Below are 15,810 nucleotides of genomic sequence, written 5' to 3' on the forward strand. Positions count from 1 at the left end.
TAATACATATGGGAGTGATTTGGCATCACCTACCCTATTGATGGCGCAGGGAAGCCCTCCTTTGGATAGTTATTCTTCTTTCTTACATACCTCTAATGCTGTTCTTTAAAGACAAGACCAAGGGTATTCAGCACAGGATGGAGTGCTGGAAAATTCTCAAGGGGCAATGGAACTTCAAACTTGTATTATTAAAAAGTACGGCCCACACGAGAGAAACTGACTGGTTTGATTCAACTCTGTTTTCCTTTTTTTTTCAAAGGTTTGAACAAGGAGCTGAAGCATTAGCTGTCTCAAGTAGCTTGACTAAAGACCTTTCATTATTTTATTATCACTGGCTATTTGAAAGATAGTCAAGCCAAAGATGTTGAAGGAAATACCACCTTGCAGTATAAGCAACAGCCGTAGAGTACATGTCCAGCACTCTCCATTGTAGACGGCGCCACCAGGACAATCTTTCATCCTTCTTTCCTGGGCAGGCTCTCTTTCAACTGCCTCAGTGCCACAGAATACTGTTATTCTTTCCTCCAAGACCCTCACAGTTAAATCAGAACTCCGCATGCACTCATCCTAAGCTCTTCACCATATATGTCTATTCAGCTGTGATCATATAAACTTGAGGCTTAGTCACCGGTTCATCCTTTCCCTCGTTGTGAGATCCACATGGTATGGAGCTAGACAACATCATCACATGGATTATGTTTTACACCCTGAGGTGTCAAGATGCCACGTTATGTGTGAGCAAAGATATCAACTCAAATCTGTGAAAACCGTCCTTCCACTTTGTAACCCCACGCATCTTAAGAAATCTCGAAGAGGTCTTATACTTTAGATGTTTGAAAGTTAAGACACACCTTGAAGAAGCCTCTTGTACCTCAGCTACTGGCACCAATTTAGAAAGTAATATCTGATGTCCAAAGTGTTTAAATATTATTTGATTTTTTTGTGCTCCATAGACTCAATGAATAGTAGCGTTTGTTTGAAAATTAAACTGGGAAAAAAAAAATTTCAACTGCAGAGCAGGTCAATTATTCTCATTACTGAAATTTACCATATTAAGCATCTAGATATAAAACCGAATTTCCTTATACATTACAAATGTTATTTTCATGCATAAATATGGCGGATTGGCCCATACCTCTCTTGACTGCCAAATTCACCCAATATTGCCCCCTCAAGTGACTTTAAAAAATACTCAAATCGTAACATTATATGTAATACACCTGCTGTTCAAACTTACACTATGAGGACCCCCCACCCCATCCTATTGTCTCTCAAACAACAAAACTCTGGTCTCTTGCGTGTGTTACAAATGTCTGCAATGCAGTTCAATTATTGTACCTGCTTTTGCCGTTTTGTGAACAAATTACCAAGGGAACATTTCATTTGTGAATGGTTAATTTTGACGAAAAAAGTGTTAATTGATCCCCATTACTAGATTCTGTTACACTCCTAGATTGTGGTGGTTATCAATGGTGTGGGTTCATAACATTTGATGGGTTTCTGAAAGTGAGTTTAATTGAAGAGTAAGAAATGAGAGATTAATCATGGGGGGGGGGGGAATTTACTCATATATGAAGAATGTGTCCTGGAACATTAAACTTTTTTGTGTTGTAGGACAGATAACATTACTTGAATATGATTAGACTTTGCAGACAGTGGTCTGCGGGGGTGAACAGGCTAGACACCTCTATGTAGGGGAGGGCAAACTAATGTGTTCATTTCTGATCTTCTAATGGAATGTGGAAGCAATCACAATTAGAACAAGGCAGTAACAGCGGCTGCTAATATACAGTGGTAGGCGGTGGCTTGGGGAATTAATAAGAAATGTAACAAAAAAGACTTACCTTATGCTCCCTTGCCCATCGGTGCTCCTCTGCTCGCCTACTCCCGGCAGTCCGTGGGACACCATCACAGACTCCCCATCCAATCCAGATGCTGCTCTCATGCTATTACCAAGCATGAGAGCAGTGCCGAGATTGCCCTGAGCGGGCTGGTCTGACGCTCGCTCAGGCACAGGGAGTCTGTGCCGTTTCTCCACCCGGCTGTGGAACACAGTTGGGTTGGAGAAACCTAAGTGTGCCTGTCTGTTTGGCCGTCTAAGACGGCTGGCCAAACCGACATGTCCACTTACAGTGCCCACCACTCCTCCTCCCTGCCTTGGCCCGGCCCGCCCCTCCCTAAACACGCATGGCTCACAGGCTCAGTCAGTCACAAGACCAGGGGCTAACCGGCCAAAATCCCAACTCCTATTTAATGCCTGTGAACTGCATTTCATAGAACCCCGCACTAGGAAAGCAAGTTGCTGCTGCTTCCATGGTGCTTCCCATCCAGGTGATGAAGAGGGACCACCTTCTCAGTAAAAGCAGACTTCCCCCTCTCTTCCACACTCAGCAGTGGTCCTGGTCAGAAACCCTACGGCTAGTGCTGTAGGCATCTAACCTTGCTTGGACAGCATGCACCTGCTGGGTCTGATTTGAGCTACTTTTCTTTACAGTGACTGCAGAAAACAAAGGGGCGCTTTCTTTATCGGAAACAGAAATGATTTCCTGGTAGGGAAATAAGTGGGGTTTACTCGCTGCACAAATGCAGCTCAGGCTTCATGATGTGAGGCCTTTGATTGGTGACCAGGTTTCAATGTACATTAGTAACCATCCTCTTACCTGCAGAGGAGAATCAGCATTGAGCAGTATGTCAGTGACAGCACCAAGACACCTGGGCATGGCCGCCATGTTTCTAATGAGATAGTAACAACACTTGGCAGCAAAGCAGTATCTTAGCAAGTAAAGTGGTAGGGAGTGTCGTTGTTAAGAGGTTATCCAACAAGAAATGTGTGACCAATAACACTAGTCAAGATTGCTCAACGTGGAATTTGTGTGCGTTTGACCCATCGAAAATGAATACAAGATTGTAAATATAGTACCACACAGGATCATTAACATTGCTTAAAACATTGGTCAACATGTGGAAACCTTCAGCAACCATTTTACAGGAATCTTTTTGCCCCCACCAGAAAATGCTTAGAAAGTAGTGCAAAATTGTTTGAAAGCATAGCACACCCATAATCCTGGCCTCAACTTAAAACAGTTTAATGAATAAGTAAGAGCTCTATTACCCCTTTGCCCAATTTCTCTCCCACTCTCAATTTCCTCCTGTGTGCTGGCTCACACCAGTCCCTCTCACAATCTCAGTCCATTTGCCACAGTGACAAAGTTGTTTTTCTCTGCATTTTTTTCTTACCTTTCATCTCTCCTGTTCTCTGTCTGACGTATTCCTTTCATTCACCCCCATTCTTCTTTTTATTCAGTTCTCTCCCCTTTTTTCCCCTCATTTTTGTGTTGCTTCCTCTCTAGCTTGATTCTTACGCTCTACAACTTCACACTTCTCCTTCAGCTCCTCTCTAGCCCCCCTCACTGCATTTATCATCCGTTTTCTTATCCCCCATCGTCTTTGCCCCTTGTCTTTCTTGGTTTTCCTCAGTTCCATTCTATCTCTCGTTCTCTGTTCTGCATCCCTCAATCTCTACTTTCCACTCATCATTTTCTCACCAGCTAACCTCTGCCCTTGTTTACCTCCCGCTACTTGTCTGCTCTCTTTACTTTCTGCCAGTGGCCCTGTCACTATACTTTGTGGGTCCCTCTGAAGGGAGCCTTGCGTCTTAAGAGTTCACATCGACAGATATTAAGTAAATCAAAGAAAATATTTGGAAAGGGTATAGTCAGTCCCTATCATCAATTATGCTAATTTCATAAAACGAATTCACCTAAAAACATTTCATGGGAGCTCAAGCTATACCAAACCCTGACACATTCCTAGTAAGTGGTACACAGTGTAAGTGTGTTATAGGACATTGATCTTTTGGGGGAGGCAGTGGACTCATTAACTATTAGGATTTCTGGTTTTTTTAAGATATCTAAAGCAAGAAAGATTTTTTTGTTTATCCAGTGGGGAAGGAGGTCAATGAACTGTCCTTGACTAAGAACAGCTGCATGAAACCACAGAAAGGTTAGTGAAAGCAAATTCTGCTCTACAGCGTTTGCATATCTATGTGGAGGGTTTAATGCAGTAGTTGTTGACAGACGCAGATAGCTATGCAGCATCTCTTTATGCAGAAAAGGCACTCAATGGAGCATCAGCTGGAGAGGCCAAATTTACACCTGGGCCCTCACTATCCTGGAGAAGTTCTCAGTGCAAGAACAGATACAACTCTGCAGCATCTCCTGATCTAGAAAAGGGCACTGTGGTGAAATAGACCCACTCTTAAGGAATGTGCGACAGAATCCCGCATGCGTTTTGCACGCATGCCTTCATCACTACGTCATTGGAACGAACGCGCTGTTAGTACGCATTCTTTCAGCACACAAGTCATTATAACGACTTGCCTTGGAGGGGCGATGGACTTTGGTAGAGGATCATTTGCTATTCCACATCCAGTCTGCGTAAAAGTAGGGAAGGTGTTGGACTTTAAATCTAACACAATTCTAACAAGACCACCTCTCTTATGCAAGTTGGTGTAACGACTTGCGTGCTGAACGAATGCATGCTAACCACACGTTTGTTCTATTACCAGCTTTATGTGTCCTTGTAAATATGGGGCAGCACACTGCCGCTGGTACACCATAAAAAGTGGTGTATCTGCAGTGTAAGGGACTTGTAAAAAAGCCCCTTCGTGTTTACAACCGGCTATTTGAACCCAGAAAAAATTGGAAAATGTTTGGATATTTTATCCTGCCAAGGGCAGGAGTATATCCTTGTCCAGCCAGGCAAGCTGAAGAGTCACTTCCTACATTCGTGGGAGTGCAAGGGGAAAGGTTTCACTCTACTTGAATTACAGAAAGTTAGTAGTTGTATTTTCACTTGATTTTTACCATGATTTTTTCCACCTGTTATCATGCGAAAATGGAATTCACAAAACAAAAGATTTCATGGAAACTTGCACTTGTTATAGTCTGATAGCAAGTGAAAGTACTGTTTATGACACCAGGTTATAGATAGGGTATCTATAACCTGGTGCCATAAACAGGACTTTCACTTGCTATCAGTTATTTACCGGGTGCGATAATTAGCACGTATTGAGTTATTGGGGAATAACAGTCAACAGACCTAAGCAGACAAGATTTTTTTTCTCCCTCTTTGGTGTCCAGGCCTGTGCTCCGTATCAGCACTGGAACGTTCGAGAAAACGGAAAGGCGTCTGGAAGGACACCTGTCGGAGCCTGCTACATCGCCACCGAGGGCCTGAAGTCCTTCGTCGAATATTCACCCTGCCGTAATGACAAGACAGAGGCCTTCTATGCCAGCACCGGCTACAGTAGGTATCAATAATGCATGAGGAGTGACACGTTGCTGCATAATTAACTTTAAAAAATAGCTATATTTTATTTAACTTTTAGTGTAGCTCCTTACGCCAATACTTAACACAGATAACTTACTTGCATGAGTCAATAAGAGAACTGCATGCATGTGTAGCAATGAGGAACCATTTATGTCATTTAAAAAAGAAACTTGCCGCATTTATGTTTTACCGTTGTTTTTAGAACAAGCTTCTTCTCACGGTTCACCCTGCAGCGGAGCTTCTCGCGCAATAAATCAGGCCACACTGATGTTAAGCGTAAAGGGCCATTTTATTAGGACCAGGCTGCACAAACATAAACACCAGAATACCACAATTAACAACAATAAATCTCCCCCCCAACATCAACACCATCTTCATCCACTCCAGCCTCTCCTTCCATTCCACTCGACGCCACATTCAGTTTTTTATCCCTTTCCTCCAATCTCTCTTCGCATCCTGGCACTACTCTCATGCCACCAGTCGCCCCCCCATCATTCACTCCTCCCCCCACGAGAGGTGGGTGCGCCCGCTAGTGACTCTCCCACCCCTTCCAAATACCGCCAACCCTGCAGCCCGTCCTAAACTGGCACGCTCGGCCAACCCTACCCCCGAGCCCTAATAACTGTAGGGCTTGGGGTAGGGCCACAGCAGACATGCCCCGATTTCCTCCACCTTTGCCTGGGGGAGGCGAGCCCTCCACGGAACAGAATCCAGCTCAATCCCTAAGAACGTCAAGCAAGAGCTAGGCCCAGCTGTTTTTCCTGGCGCCAATGGGACTCCAAATTGCAGTGCTAACTCCTGGAAATGCGACAGGGCCTTGCCACATTCCTCCGATTGCGCTCTACCGATGAACAGGAAGTCATCCAAGTAGTGCGTCACGTCCCGATGTCTGCTACTCTGAGTAAAAGCCCACTGCAAGAATGTGCTGAAAACTTCAAAAAGCACACAGGGAATGGCACACCCCATGGGCAAGACCTTGTCCACATAGATGGCCCCTGCAAACTGCATGCCTAACAGAGCAAAATCCGCTGGATGAATCGGTAAAAGACGGAAGGCTGATTTGATATCGCATTGTGCCATTTCCGCCCCCGGCCCGCTCATCCGCATGAGGCCAATGGCGTCATCCACCGACGCATAGAGTACCTGGCAGTCTACCTCCGTGATGAAGTCATTGATGGACTGACCTTCCAGCCAGGAAAGGTGATGTATCATACAAAATTCACCTTCCTCCTCTTTCGGCACTACTCCCAACGGGGAAATGATCAGATGCTCAAGGGGCCACTCCACAAATGGACCTGCCACTCTACCCTCCAACACCTCCTTCCTCAACTTGGCCGCCACCACCCTAGGCAATTCTTTTGCTGATTTAAGGTTGTCTGCCCATCTCCGACCCGCGGTCCTTGGTAGCCCACTCTAAAGCCCTCTGTGAAACCCCACTTTAATTTCAAAGCTGCCTCCCTGTCAGGGTAACACGCGAGCCACTGGACCATCGCCTCCACCTTAACCGGAGTAGGCGCCCTTCTGACCAGGCTGTCCCCTACCCTTTGCATTTGTGGTTCGGCACTGTTCCGAAGGTGTGGCAAATGTGAAACACTGGGTGACCTCGTGCCGGCCACCGCATTTGGAATACTTGTGCTTAAACTTACAAGGGTATCGCGAGCAATATCCCTTGTTGTAACTCCAGCAGGCACCGGTCGTGCTGGTCCCTGGTTTGGCTGTTGGAGCTGTGTGCCCTGCAGGTGTGACCACTCCTCCCGCCCCAGACGGGGCGGGCCGCGACGGAAAGGACCGATAGGGAACCGGTAACCCACTAGCCGTGTTCGTGGAGGCCGACGAGTGTGTCGATGCCATCCCTGCACTGCATCCACAGCTCCTGAGCAATGTCCCCCCAAGGTTTCACGCTAACCTGGGCCCTAAACTCCTTGTCGTAACTCAGCCACGCAAAACCCCAAACTGTAACTGAGCCTTTCTGATAATATCCATGTATTTCAAAAGAGGGATCGCCCTATCCAGGTGCTTCTCACAGTAAATACTTGCGTATATTAAAAAGGCCGACGTCCAATTTTCCATAGTCACAGGCACTCTGGGACGCCTAGTCAGTTCCCATTCCTCCTCTTTAGAGCCCTCCTGTGCCTGCACTTCCCTGTGCAGCAGCTTGAACACATCTACGTATTCATGCTTCCAAATCCTACTCTTGATCTTCTCGGATAAGTGGGACCCAAGGGGCATGGCCAAACCCTTGTAGGGTAATTTCTTCTGATGCTTATCCTCCCCCTTTTCGTCTTTGTCCTCCTTCTCTTCTGCTCTGTCTTCCGTCCCCCCTAGTTTGTCCGTCTGTATCCTGCCGTCACCACCTTCTTACCTGACGCAGCAGCATGTGCCCCTGCCCTTGACCCCCCGGCCCCCATACCCCATGCCTCCCTCACAGACCCCTCCCCCACTCCCACCGACCTGCAAGCCTTCTTTCTGCCTGCCTTCGGGCCCTCCTCCCAAGCAGCCCACCAATCGCCCTCACCTGTCAAATTCGACTGCATCACTCCCGGCCGTCACTCCGAGCAGCTGGGTTTTGCTGTGGACACCTTCGCTTTGCCATTCTTCTTCCGAGGGGTCTGCAAGACACCAAGCCCGCTGTTGCTCTGTTCCTTCCCCCGTCCTGTTCATCTCTCGCTTCCCCTTCTTCCATCTCCTCTCTCTCCACACTATAATCCAACTCCAGCGCCCATTCATCCTCCACCGGCTTCCACACCATCTCAGGAACCGCTCTTTTCACACCCTTCTGCACCTGCACACCACTCCCCATCGCCCGCTCCACACACACCGCCGATGCCCGATCCTGCGATGGAGGGAGAGCCGCCGTAGACTCCCCTACTGCTTCAAGGCGGCGCCCAGAGGCCGTCTTGCGCCCCGCCGAACCTGCCACCCCTCTGCTGACCTCTGCCAGCTGGGAACCCCTCTACCCCCCAGGCAGCTCCAGCCCGGGCGGGCTCTGGCATTGCTGGGCCTCGCCGCCGTCCTGGCCATCCCTAACTGCCCCCCACTGGCACCCCTATCGCCCACCGGAACACTGCGTTCCCTACCAACTCTCTCCGAGTCCGCCTGCTCAGCCCAAAACTCCTCCCCCGAGGTAGGTGTCATCCCAAGCCGCACTAGCCCTAATGGCCTCGAGTTCTGCCCACCGGGCATCCGCCTCCTGGACCAGGCGCCTCTGCTCCCTAATCTTGGATTCCAGGTCCATGGTCTCCCATCGGCCCAACAAGGGTGGGCAGTGTAGGGCCCCTGGGCCCTACACCCTGCATGGTCCTCCAAGGTATGTCCACTGCAGTACTACCTGCCCCCACATGCCTAACCTCCTCCGGGAACAACCGAGGGCACCTCCCCCCAGCCCCCTGACTCACTGGAGTGCTAGACCGGAAAGCCACAGAAATATCCTGGGGTCCCTCCCCCTCCCCCAGGCCCCCCCTCCACACAGGCAGCCTCCTCGCTGTCACTACCCACCTTCCGCTCTACCCCCTCATGAACTGCCCCCCGTGTCCCCGCCCTTCCGCAGGAACGGCCCCTTCCTCCCACCAGCTGACACAGCCCTGATACTCTTGCCGTGCTCTCCCGATACAACCGCCGTGGAAACCTCACTTCCGCTCGCGGGGGGAGCGTCCTGTACCCCCCCTCGGCACCCACCACAGATTGCCCCGATGCGGCCAACACAGGACGCAGCGGCAGGCGCTTGCGCCGTCCTCCTCGCGGCGCTCCTCGGCTCCTGGCGCCCCGCCCCCTGCCCAACGTGCCTCTCCCTACCGGAGCCGACTCCTCCAGGCAGGCGATTATAGCAGCGGACACCCCCGCAGAGGCCGCCCAAGCTGTCCGCTCCATGCCTACCCATGGCTGATTTAAAACACCCGGCCGCAACGGGTCCTCCAGCCCCACCCTCCCCAACACCCGCAATGCCTCCCGCACCACCTCCGCAGACACCTCCAACATACCAGCACAAGTTGAAAACAGCCCGACGGCGCCACGCACCTCACCACCGACCAGTGGTTTCCGATGACATCGCACCGCCGACGCCTGCAAACGCGTCCTCGGCAAAACCTGTGAGTAGCTCCTAATTAAAGTCGCTTAAACCGCCTTACAAAAACTCGACAAACTGACCCCCTTTGCAAACTATTCCCACCCAGCAATGCCAGAATGCAGGAAGAGGAAGTCGCCTTCCCCTCCTGCATTCTTATACCCACCCCCCAAACCACACCCCTTCCCCTCAGCCTGGCCATTCCCTGCGCGAACGACCCCAGGGGAAGACTAGACTGCCTCTTCGCTTCCCCTGGGGCCCTCCATTTTACTGCTGCAGAGTAGATCTTCTCTCCCACGCTGTCAAGATAGCCCCCCTACATACGTGCTCTCTGATCTCTCCGAAATTTAGTCCACCGTCTGATAGACTCGAACTGATAGGCTGATATCTGTTCAGAGTTATGACCTTTCCCTGTTTCTGTGAGAATCTCGAGGTTTCTTTCTTGCATTCTTTTTATTATGGTGCCACCCGCAAACCAGCCAGGGCAAAGCTGCGCCTGCCTCCAAACTTCCTGCTCCCCGGCAGCACAATCAATGTGACGTACCACATGGCGCACTTGTAAGCAACAACCTGACTGGTCTCATTGGACACAACCTGGGATCATGACGTCAGACCGCTGCCCAGCGCCCATGATCACATATGATGTTGAATCCAAACTATCATAAATCAGGCACGATAGTCCAGTTGTCATCGTGAGCCTGCCAACACTGCCTTAGCTCTCAGTGCGAGAGCCAAAGCCTGGTGTGGGAGCACAGTGCACGAAGTTTACGCTACGGGCGGCGCACTACTGCTATGTACCCTAGGAGCTTTAGGTTAAGGTTGAGATACAATGCAGATAGGCGTGACAATGCATTTCAGTGCGGTAATGCGGATTACCACACTGAAATGCGTTAGTATCACCCCTGATGGGTGATACTTGGCAGGGCTGATGCTCTCCTACATTTCAGTGGTAGATAGAAAGGTATGATACAGAAAACCGTCTTATAAGGCAAATACTTCTTCAACGAGTAACTATAAGCGTCTTTTTTGTGTTAATAATCGTAAGGTCTCATTTTCTAGGTAAAATGGGTTGGCCCATGTAGTATTTTCATTTTCTATATGACATTGCGAAACTCCTAACACCTTGCTGCTGTGCTGTTTGGAGCAATGTGATTAAAACGCTTTATCTGCTGGACTCCTACTCGGGGAGGCCATTGCCAGTAGGCCTGGGCAGTGTTCGTAGAGTTTCGCTATGTCAAACTCTGCGAAGTGACCCAAAAACTCAGCCGCACTAGGAGGAGTACTGCAAGCAGGGGAGTGCATTAGGCCACCATTTTGTACAGATTTTTAGCGCTGAGTGTTTAGCACTGGAAAACCAGCGCAAACTGCATCATGAGCAGCACAAAAGGGTGCTGCTTCTTTCTGCTGCATGAGTAGATGTTCTACTCAAAGCGACAGCTTCCGTAATGCGAAGGGAAGGTTTCAGAATGTGAGCTGTAGCGGCCATTTGCGACTGCCCGCATTGAGAAATCTTGCCGGGAGGTGGTCCGGATTAAGATTTGCCTCGCTCGCGCTCACCAAGTTAACGTTGGCAAGCGCGAGCGGGGAAAACACTCTTTCTGTACTCCGCGCGCTATGCGGAGCGTGGGAGTGGGAAAAATTCCACAAACTCCGCCAGCGGAGAGGAGTTTCACATCCAGGCCAATTTAACAGCTATGGGGAAGTCTGTTAACTGCCATAAACATATAGGCCCCCCAGGGTTTGCTATTCATTTGCTTAGCATTGCACTGCATCCCTGCACGTCACACTGGTGTTATCCTGGTAAACTCCGTAAAGAAATCACTACATTCTGTATATCCCCTCTCCTTCTGTTCCAATCAAATTTAACCAAGCGCCCACTCTTTAATTACTTCATCAAAGATATGAAACCACCCGTTCACCTACATGTTGTCACCTTTTTTATCAATACCCCAGGTACCCTACAAACACACTTTGGGTATACCTGTAGGTATTTGTAACTTTCAATTTTTTCCTGGATCCCTGGTTTTTGAGCCAGATATTATCTAGGAACTCCCATTCTTTTGATTGAGTCTGCCCTGGCCGTACCACCCACCCAGGGTGTGGATAGGCGCTAATGGTGAAGCAGTCATGATAAAGTGAGTGAGGCATCTACTCAATATCTGTGGATACCCAACCGGTATTAGGGAGTAAATCCTTCTTAGAACAGGATCCGCACCTTTCTTTCTTCAATTGGGCCAGTTTATCTTGTTTGTGAATAGAGACTTTGGGAGAATGCAACTGGTCTCATAGTCTCTCGCTGTCCATTCTGGTGAAGAAAAATTATCTATCATTTTATTTACCACTCTTGATTTTGTCTGGTGTTTTGGCTCTTGCTCAGTGTTCATGATTTCACTGGATGATCTTTGTTTATTCAGTTTTCTTGGTTCTGCTGAGGGCCGGACAGACTGGCTACAAAATAGTCTCCAGTGGAAGGAGGAGGGGGGGCTAGATAACCAAGACGTTCTTGAACACTGGCCCCTTTTTATCAGCCTATGCGGGAGTGTGGGAGCATGTGTTGTATGGTGTAAGTTTGTCTGTCGGTGTGCCTGTACAGATGGGCACGCACCTATCTATGTTTATATGGATATGTGGGTGTGTACATGTATATGGGTTTGTCTTTGCTTGTGTGTCTAGATGTATGGGGGCATATAAATGATTGTGTTTTTGGCACTCACTTTTTCGGTGTGTATCTTAGTGTAAGACTGTTTGGTGATAGGTCTGCATTCATGTGCATTTGTGTGTGTGCCTCTTTGTGTTTTAGTCTGGCTGTCTCCCTGCACATCTACAAATAAGGGTATATGTGTTAGTGTGTGTTTGTGTGTGTGTGTAGTGTGTGTGTGAAACAGAGAGAGAGAGAGCTTGATTTGGGTTTTGTGAAAACTCATTAATGTCTGCAGTCACCGAGTGAAGCTTCATTGCTTTATTGGACAATGTGATAAATTGACATAGATGTCAGTGGCGGTTTCTCTGTGCGGGCGTCGGGGCTCCGCCCCAGGTAATTTGCACAGTTTATTTGTACAGTTTATTTGCACAGTTTATTTCAATGAAGATCACGTTTATTTATTTGTTAAAACTTAAAATTAAATACACACAAAGAACACACGGGGCACTGTCTCTGACGCCCAGCCCCAGTCAACGCCGCACCCGCACTAAGTTGTTTATAGTGACATGATTCAGTGGCGGTTTCGTGACGTCCACTGATTGATTTGCTGCTCTGTCTTTTGCCGGCTGAGAACCTCACAGCCCTGAAGGCTGTGATGTCATCAGCTCGGCAAAGACATAGCCTGGAGGCCCAGTCTCCACCCCCTGATGGCGTGGAGATTAAGTTAGCCCCGGGCGTTTTTAACACAAGCCCGGGATTGCTAACGTCTCCACGTCAATCAGAGAGTGGAGGAGACTCAGAGAGCTTGCTGTCATGTCACCCACCCCCTCCCAACTCGTCACAGGGCGTGGTGAGACCCACCCTGTGACGAGTTGGGATAGGGACCGTCTGCGCAGACTCAGACACTTCTTCCCGTGCTTGCTTGCAGTTGGAGCCTTGTAGGAGAAGTAGCAGCCATTTTATGCAGCACTAGAGACTTGTGAAGCAGCCAGCAGGTAGGGCCCCCCAGGCGGGCAGTTTTAAATTTAACTTCTGCAGTATTCAGTTGTAGGCACTTCAAGTGACATCTCACTCTTCTCTGCACATCACTCTGTGGTAGAGGGAACCGGGCTCCTTGTGGGCACTTCAGTGACATCTCACTCTCCTCGGCACGGCACTCTTTGGTAGAGGGAGCCTCGCTCAATGTTGGCACTTCCTTTTTGGTGACACCTCACTCCGCCGGTACCACAGTGTTTGAAGGAGTCTCTTTCCAGTTGTCTAATTCTGTCTTTCGTGGTAACTTCCACCGTCCCCACTGGAATATCTCACCTCGTCTTTGGCATAGACGGGCTCTCTAGCACTCTGGGGGAATTTCTTTTGTTTAACTTTAAGAAAGGTTTATTTCAACAAATAATGCGTTGTAATAAAAATGAAAAAAAATAAACAACATTATTGCATACCATTAAGAAAAGGTTAATAGGGGATCAGAAGCAGTGATAGTTCTAAACCACCCCAAGGAGGCCCCAAACTCCACATTTTGCAGGTTCATGCTCCCTGAATCAACAGCAGAAGCCTCCCCCGTTCGTTCTTACCTGATGCCACTTCACAAAACGAGCAATTGATTCTGATTGGTGCATGGGAACGTCCGCTCCTTCTCTAGACAGAGTTTTACATACACCTACCGGCTTCAGTAGAGAAGCAACAGCAGGTCGGGGAGTAAAACATGACAGAACGTTTTACACCGCTGCAAATGACGTAAGCGTCGATTTTGCACTGTTTGTGCCTCTAGCACGACAGGAGAAAGAGCGAAAGATAAGCTACAAGCATGTAGATTACAAAATGGATAATGGGGACAACAATAGTTTATTTTATTTGCTTGCGCGCTCGAATACTCCCTGATGGTGGTGTGTATATTTTCCAAGAAGTGGGCCTCCTACGCACTTTTTTCCACCTTAGTTACGGAGTCATGCAAGAGGCAAAATTGTATTAAATCAACAACTGAATAAAGACCTTAATGCGGTCGCTAACAGCTGCGTGACGTACAGAGACGTTCCACAGAAGGTGATAATAAACTTAAGTGTTCTATAAATGCTTTGGTAGCATGGCAATACTTTAAAAAATATATTTATATTGGCTTATTGTTTTGAGTATGCCTGATGCAAGGACATGTTTTAAAATTAATGATCACTGACACTTTTTTGGGGAAACTGGGCATGGCAGAAGTTTATATCAATCTGCAAAATGTTTTATCCAATTGTAAAGACTGTTAAAAAATGCTATTTTGAGCATTGTTTGGAAGCGAGATTAGCGAAGGCTCAGGAGTTATTCTGCGGTGTCAACTACAAGGACCCTTGACCCATATCTATTTTGGCTTGTTGATCCAATCCACTGACTTTCTCTCACCCATTTTAGTTTTAACATTGTGCACTTTAGGTGGCTTTCCCATTTCTAAATATGTGGCAGTATGATCTTCCCGCATGTCGTTGTAATAATGCTGAAAAACCAAACACAAGCCTCTTTATACTGTTTTGTATATTATACTCCGCGCCGCACTCCTCTATACCGGTTCCTAAATTGCGTAAATCAATCATTAGACAACGCTAATTAGGATTGGAATTTCTGCAGAGACTCTCTACATTGGAGATCTGCTAGGCAGTTTTAAATTATATTAAGATGGCCTTGGTAATTAGGAAACGTTGTGAAGAAATATAAATCTGAACAATGTGCACCTAAAGCCGGTTTTCCTAATTGTAAAATCTACTTGCAAGATCGATTTTTGTGCCAATGAAATATTCTTTTAAAGCACAAGTCACTTTTTACTGTTTCGTATATCATAATTTGGTATGATTGTAGAGACCCTTTATATATAGTTTAAATTAATTTGAGATGTTTTTAGTAATCAGGGAAAGCTATAAAGAGACATTTACCAAATCTAAATGTTAATGAACATATCATCCTAAATTGTTATTGATTTGCATAGGAGATTTTGTATTTTAACAATTTTATTATATATGTTTTGTGTTATTTTATGACTTTTTGTGGCTTTGGCCAAATAAAGTTTATTGAACTAACCTTGCGGTCACTACAGAGTGCTGGCGGGATACGCAGAAAACAAAGGGTTGGTAGAGTCCAGTGGTACATGAGCTGTGCCGCCCCTGTGTGATTTTCATGTATAGATATCCGTGAAAATTACTTTGCTAACTTGTACTGACGGGGGTTTATATAGCCTGAACTTGACCCAAAGATATGGATCACTTTACGGTGAGCCCCAGTTACATTACACAAAGTCACATCACATTCATTTTGTAGTCATGACTCATGAGGAGATTAAGTGTTTCGCCCACAAGCACAGGGCGATAAGCCGACGCTGAAATTCGAACCTTGTTCCCCCGGTTCCAAAGCCGGCAGCTCGACCTGTAACATGCCAGGGCCCTGGTGAGTGAGACTGGTCGTTTGCAAAGGCGCAATCACATTTTAAATAATTTCTGCACCATATCAACCTGGTTTTCCAGTGACATGGTCACCAGCTCTGGCCGTAATGCCACATCCTATCCCCAATAGCTGATTTCTCAGGGGCGAGCATTTACTCGCTGAGTTATCTAGCCAGCCACTATCTCTTGCCTTTATCTCCCTTCACTTAAAATGGCTTTCCAGTCACCAAGGGTGGCAGCAACAAAAGGCACAACGCTTCTGTTGCTTTGAAAGGTATGCAACTGGTCAGACCCTAGCCATCCTGCAAGCCTCACCCAGCATTTGTCACACATGATATATTTTGTTGTTCTGCAACATTTGTGAAAAC

At 47.5% G+C, this 15,810-nt stretch overlaps 1 protein-coding gene across 3 annotated transcripts in view; it reads left to right on the top strand.

Annotated features, from left to right (window-relative positions):
• The window catches only part of ITGA2B (integrin subunit alpha 2b), a 298,569-nt gene that overhangs the window by 80,249 nt on the left and 202,510 nt on the right, over positions 1-15,810 (top strand). For all 3 annotated transcript variants that reach the window (XM_078645167.1, XM_078645165.1, XM_078645166.1), the window contains one exon: positions 5,142-5,307. In XM_078645167.1, the coding sequence (XP_078501293.1) occupies positions 5,142-5,307 (166 nt within the window). The remainder of the gene's footprint in view (positions 1-5,141; positions 5,308-15,810) is intronic.

This window comes from Lissotriton helveticus, chromosome 5_1 (assembly GCF_964261635.1).
Source record: "Lissotriton helveticus chromosome 5_1, aLisHel1.1, whole genome shotgun sequence".
Classification (NCBI taxonomy): Eukaryota; Metazoa; Chordata; class Amphibia; order Caudata; family Salamandridae; genus Lissotriton; species Lissotriton helveticus.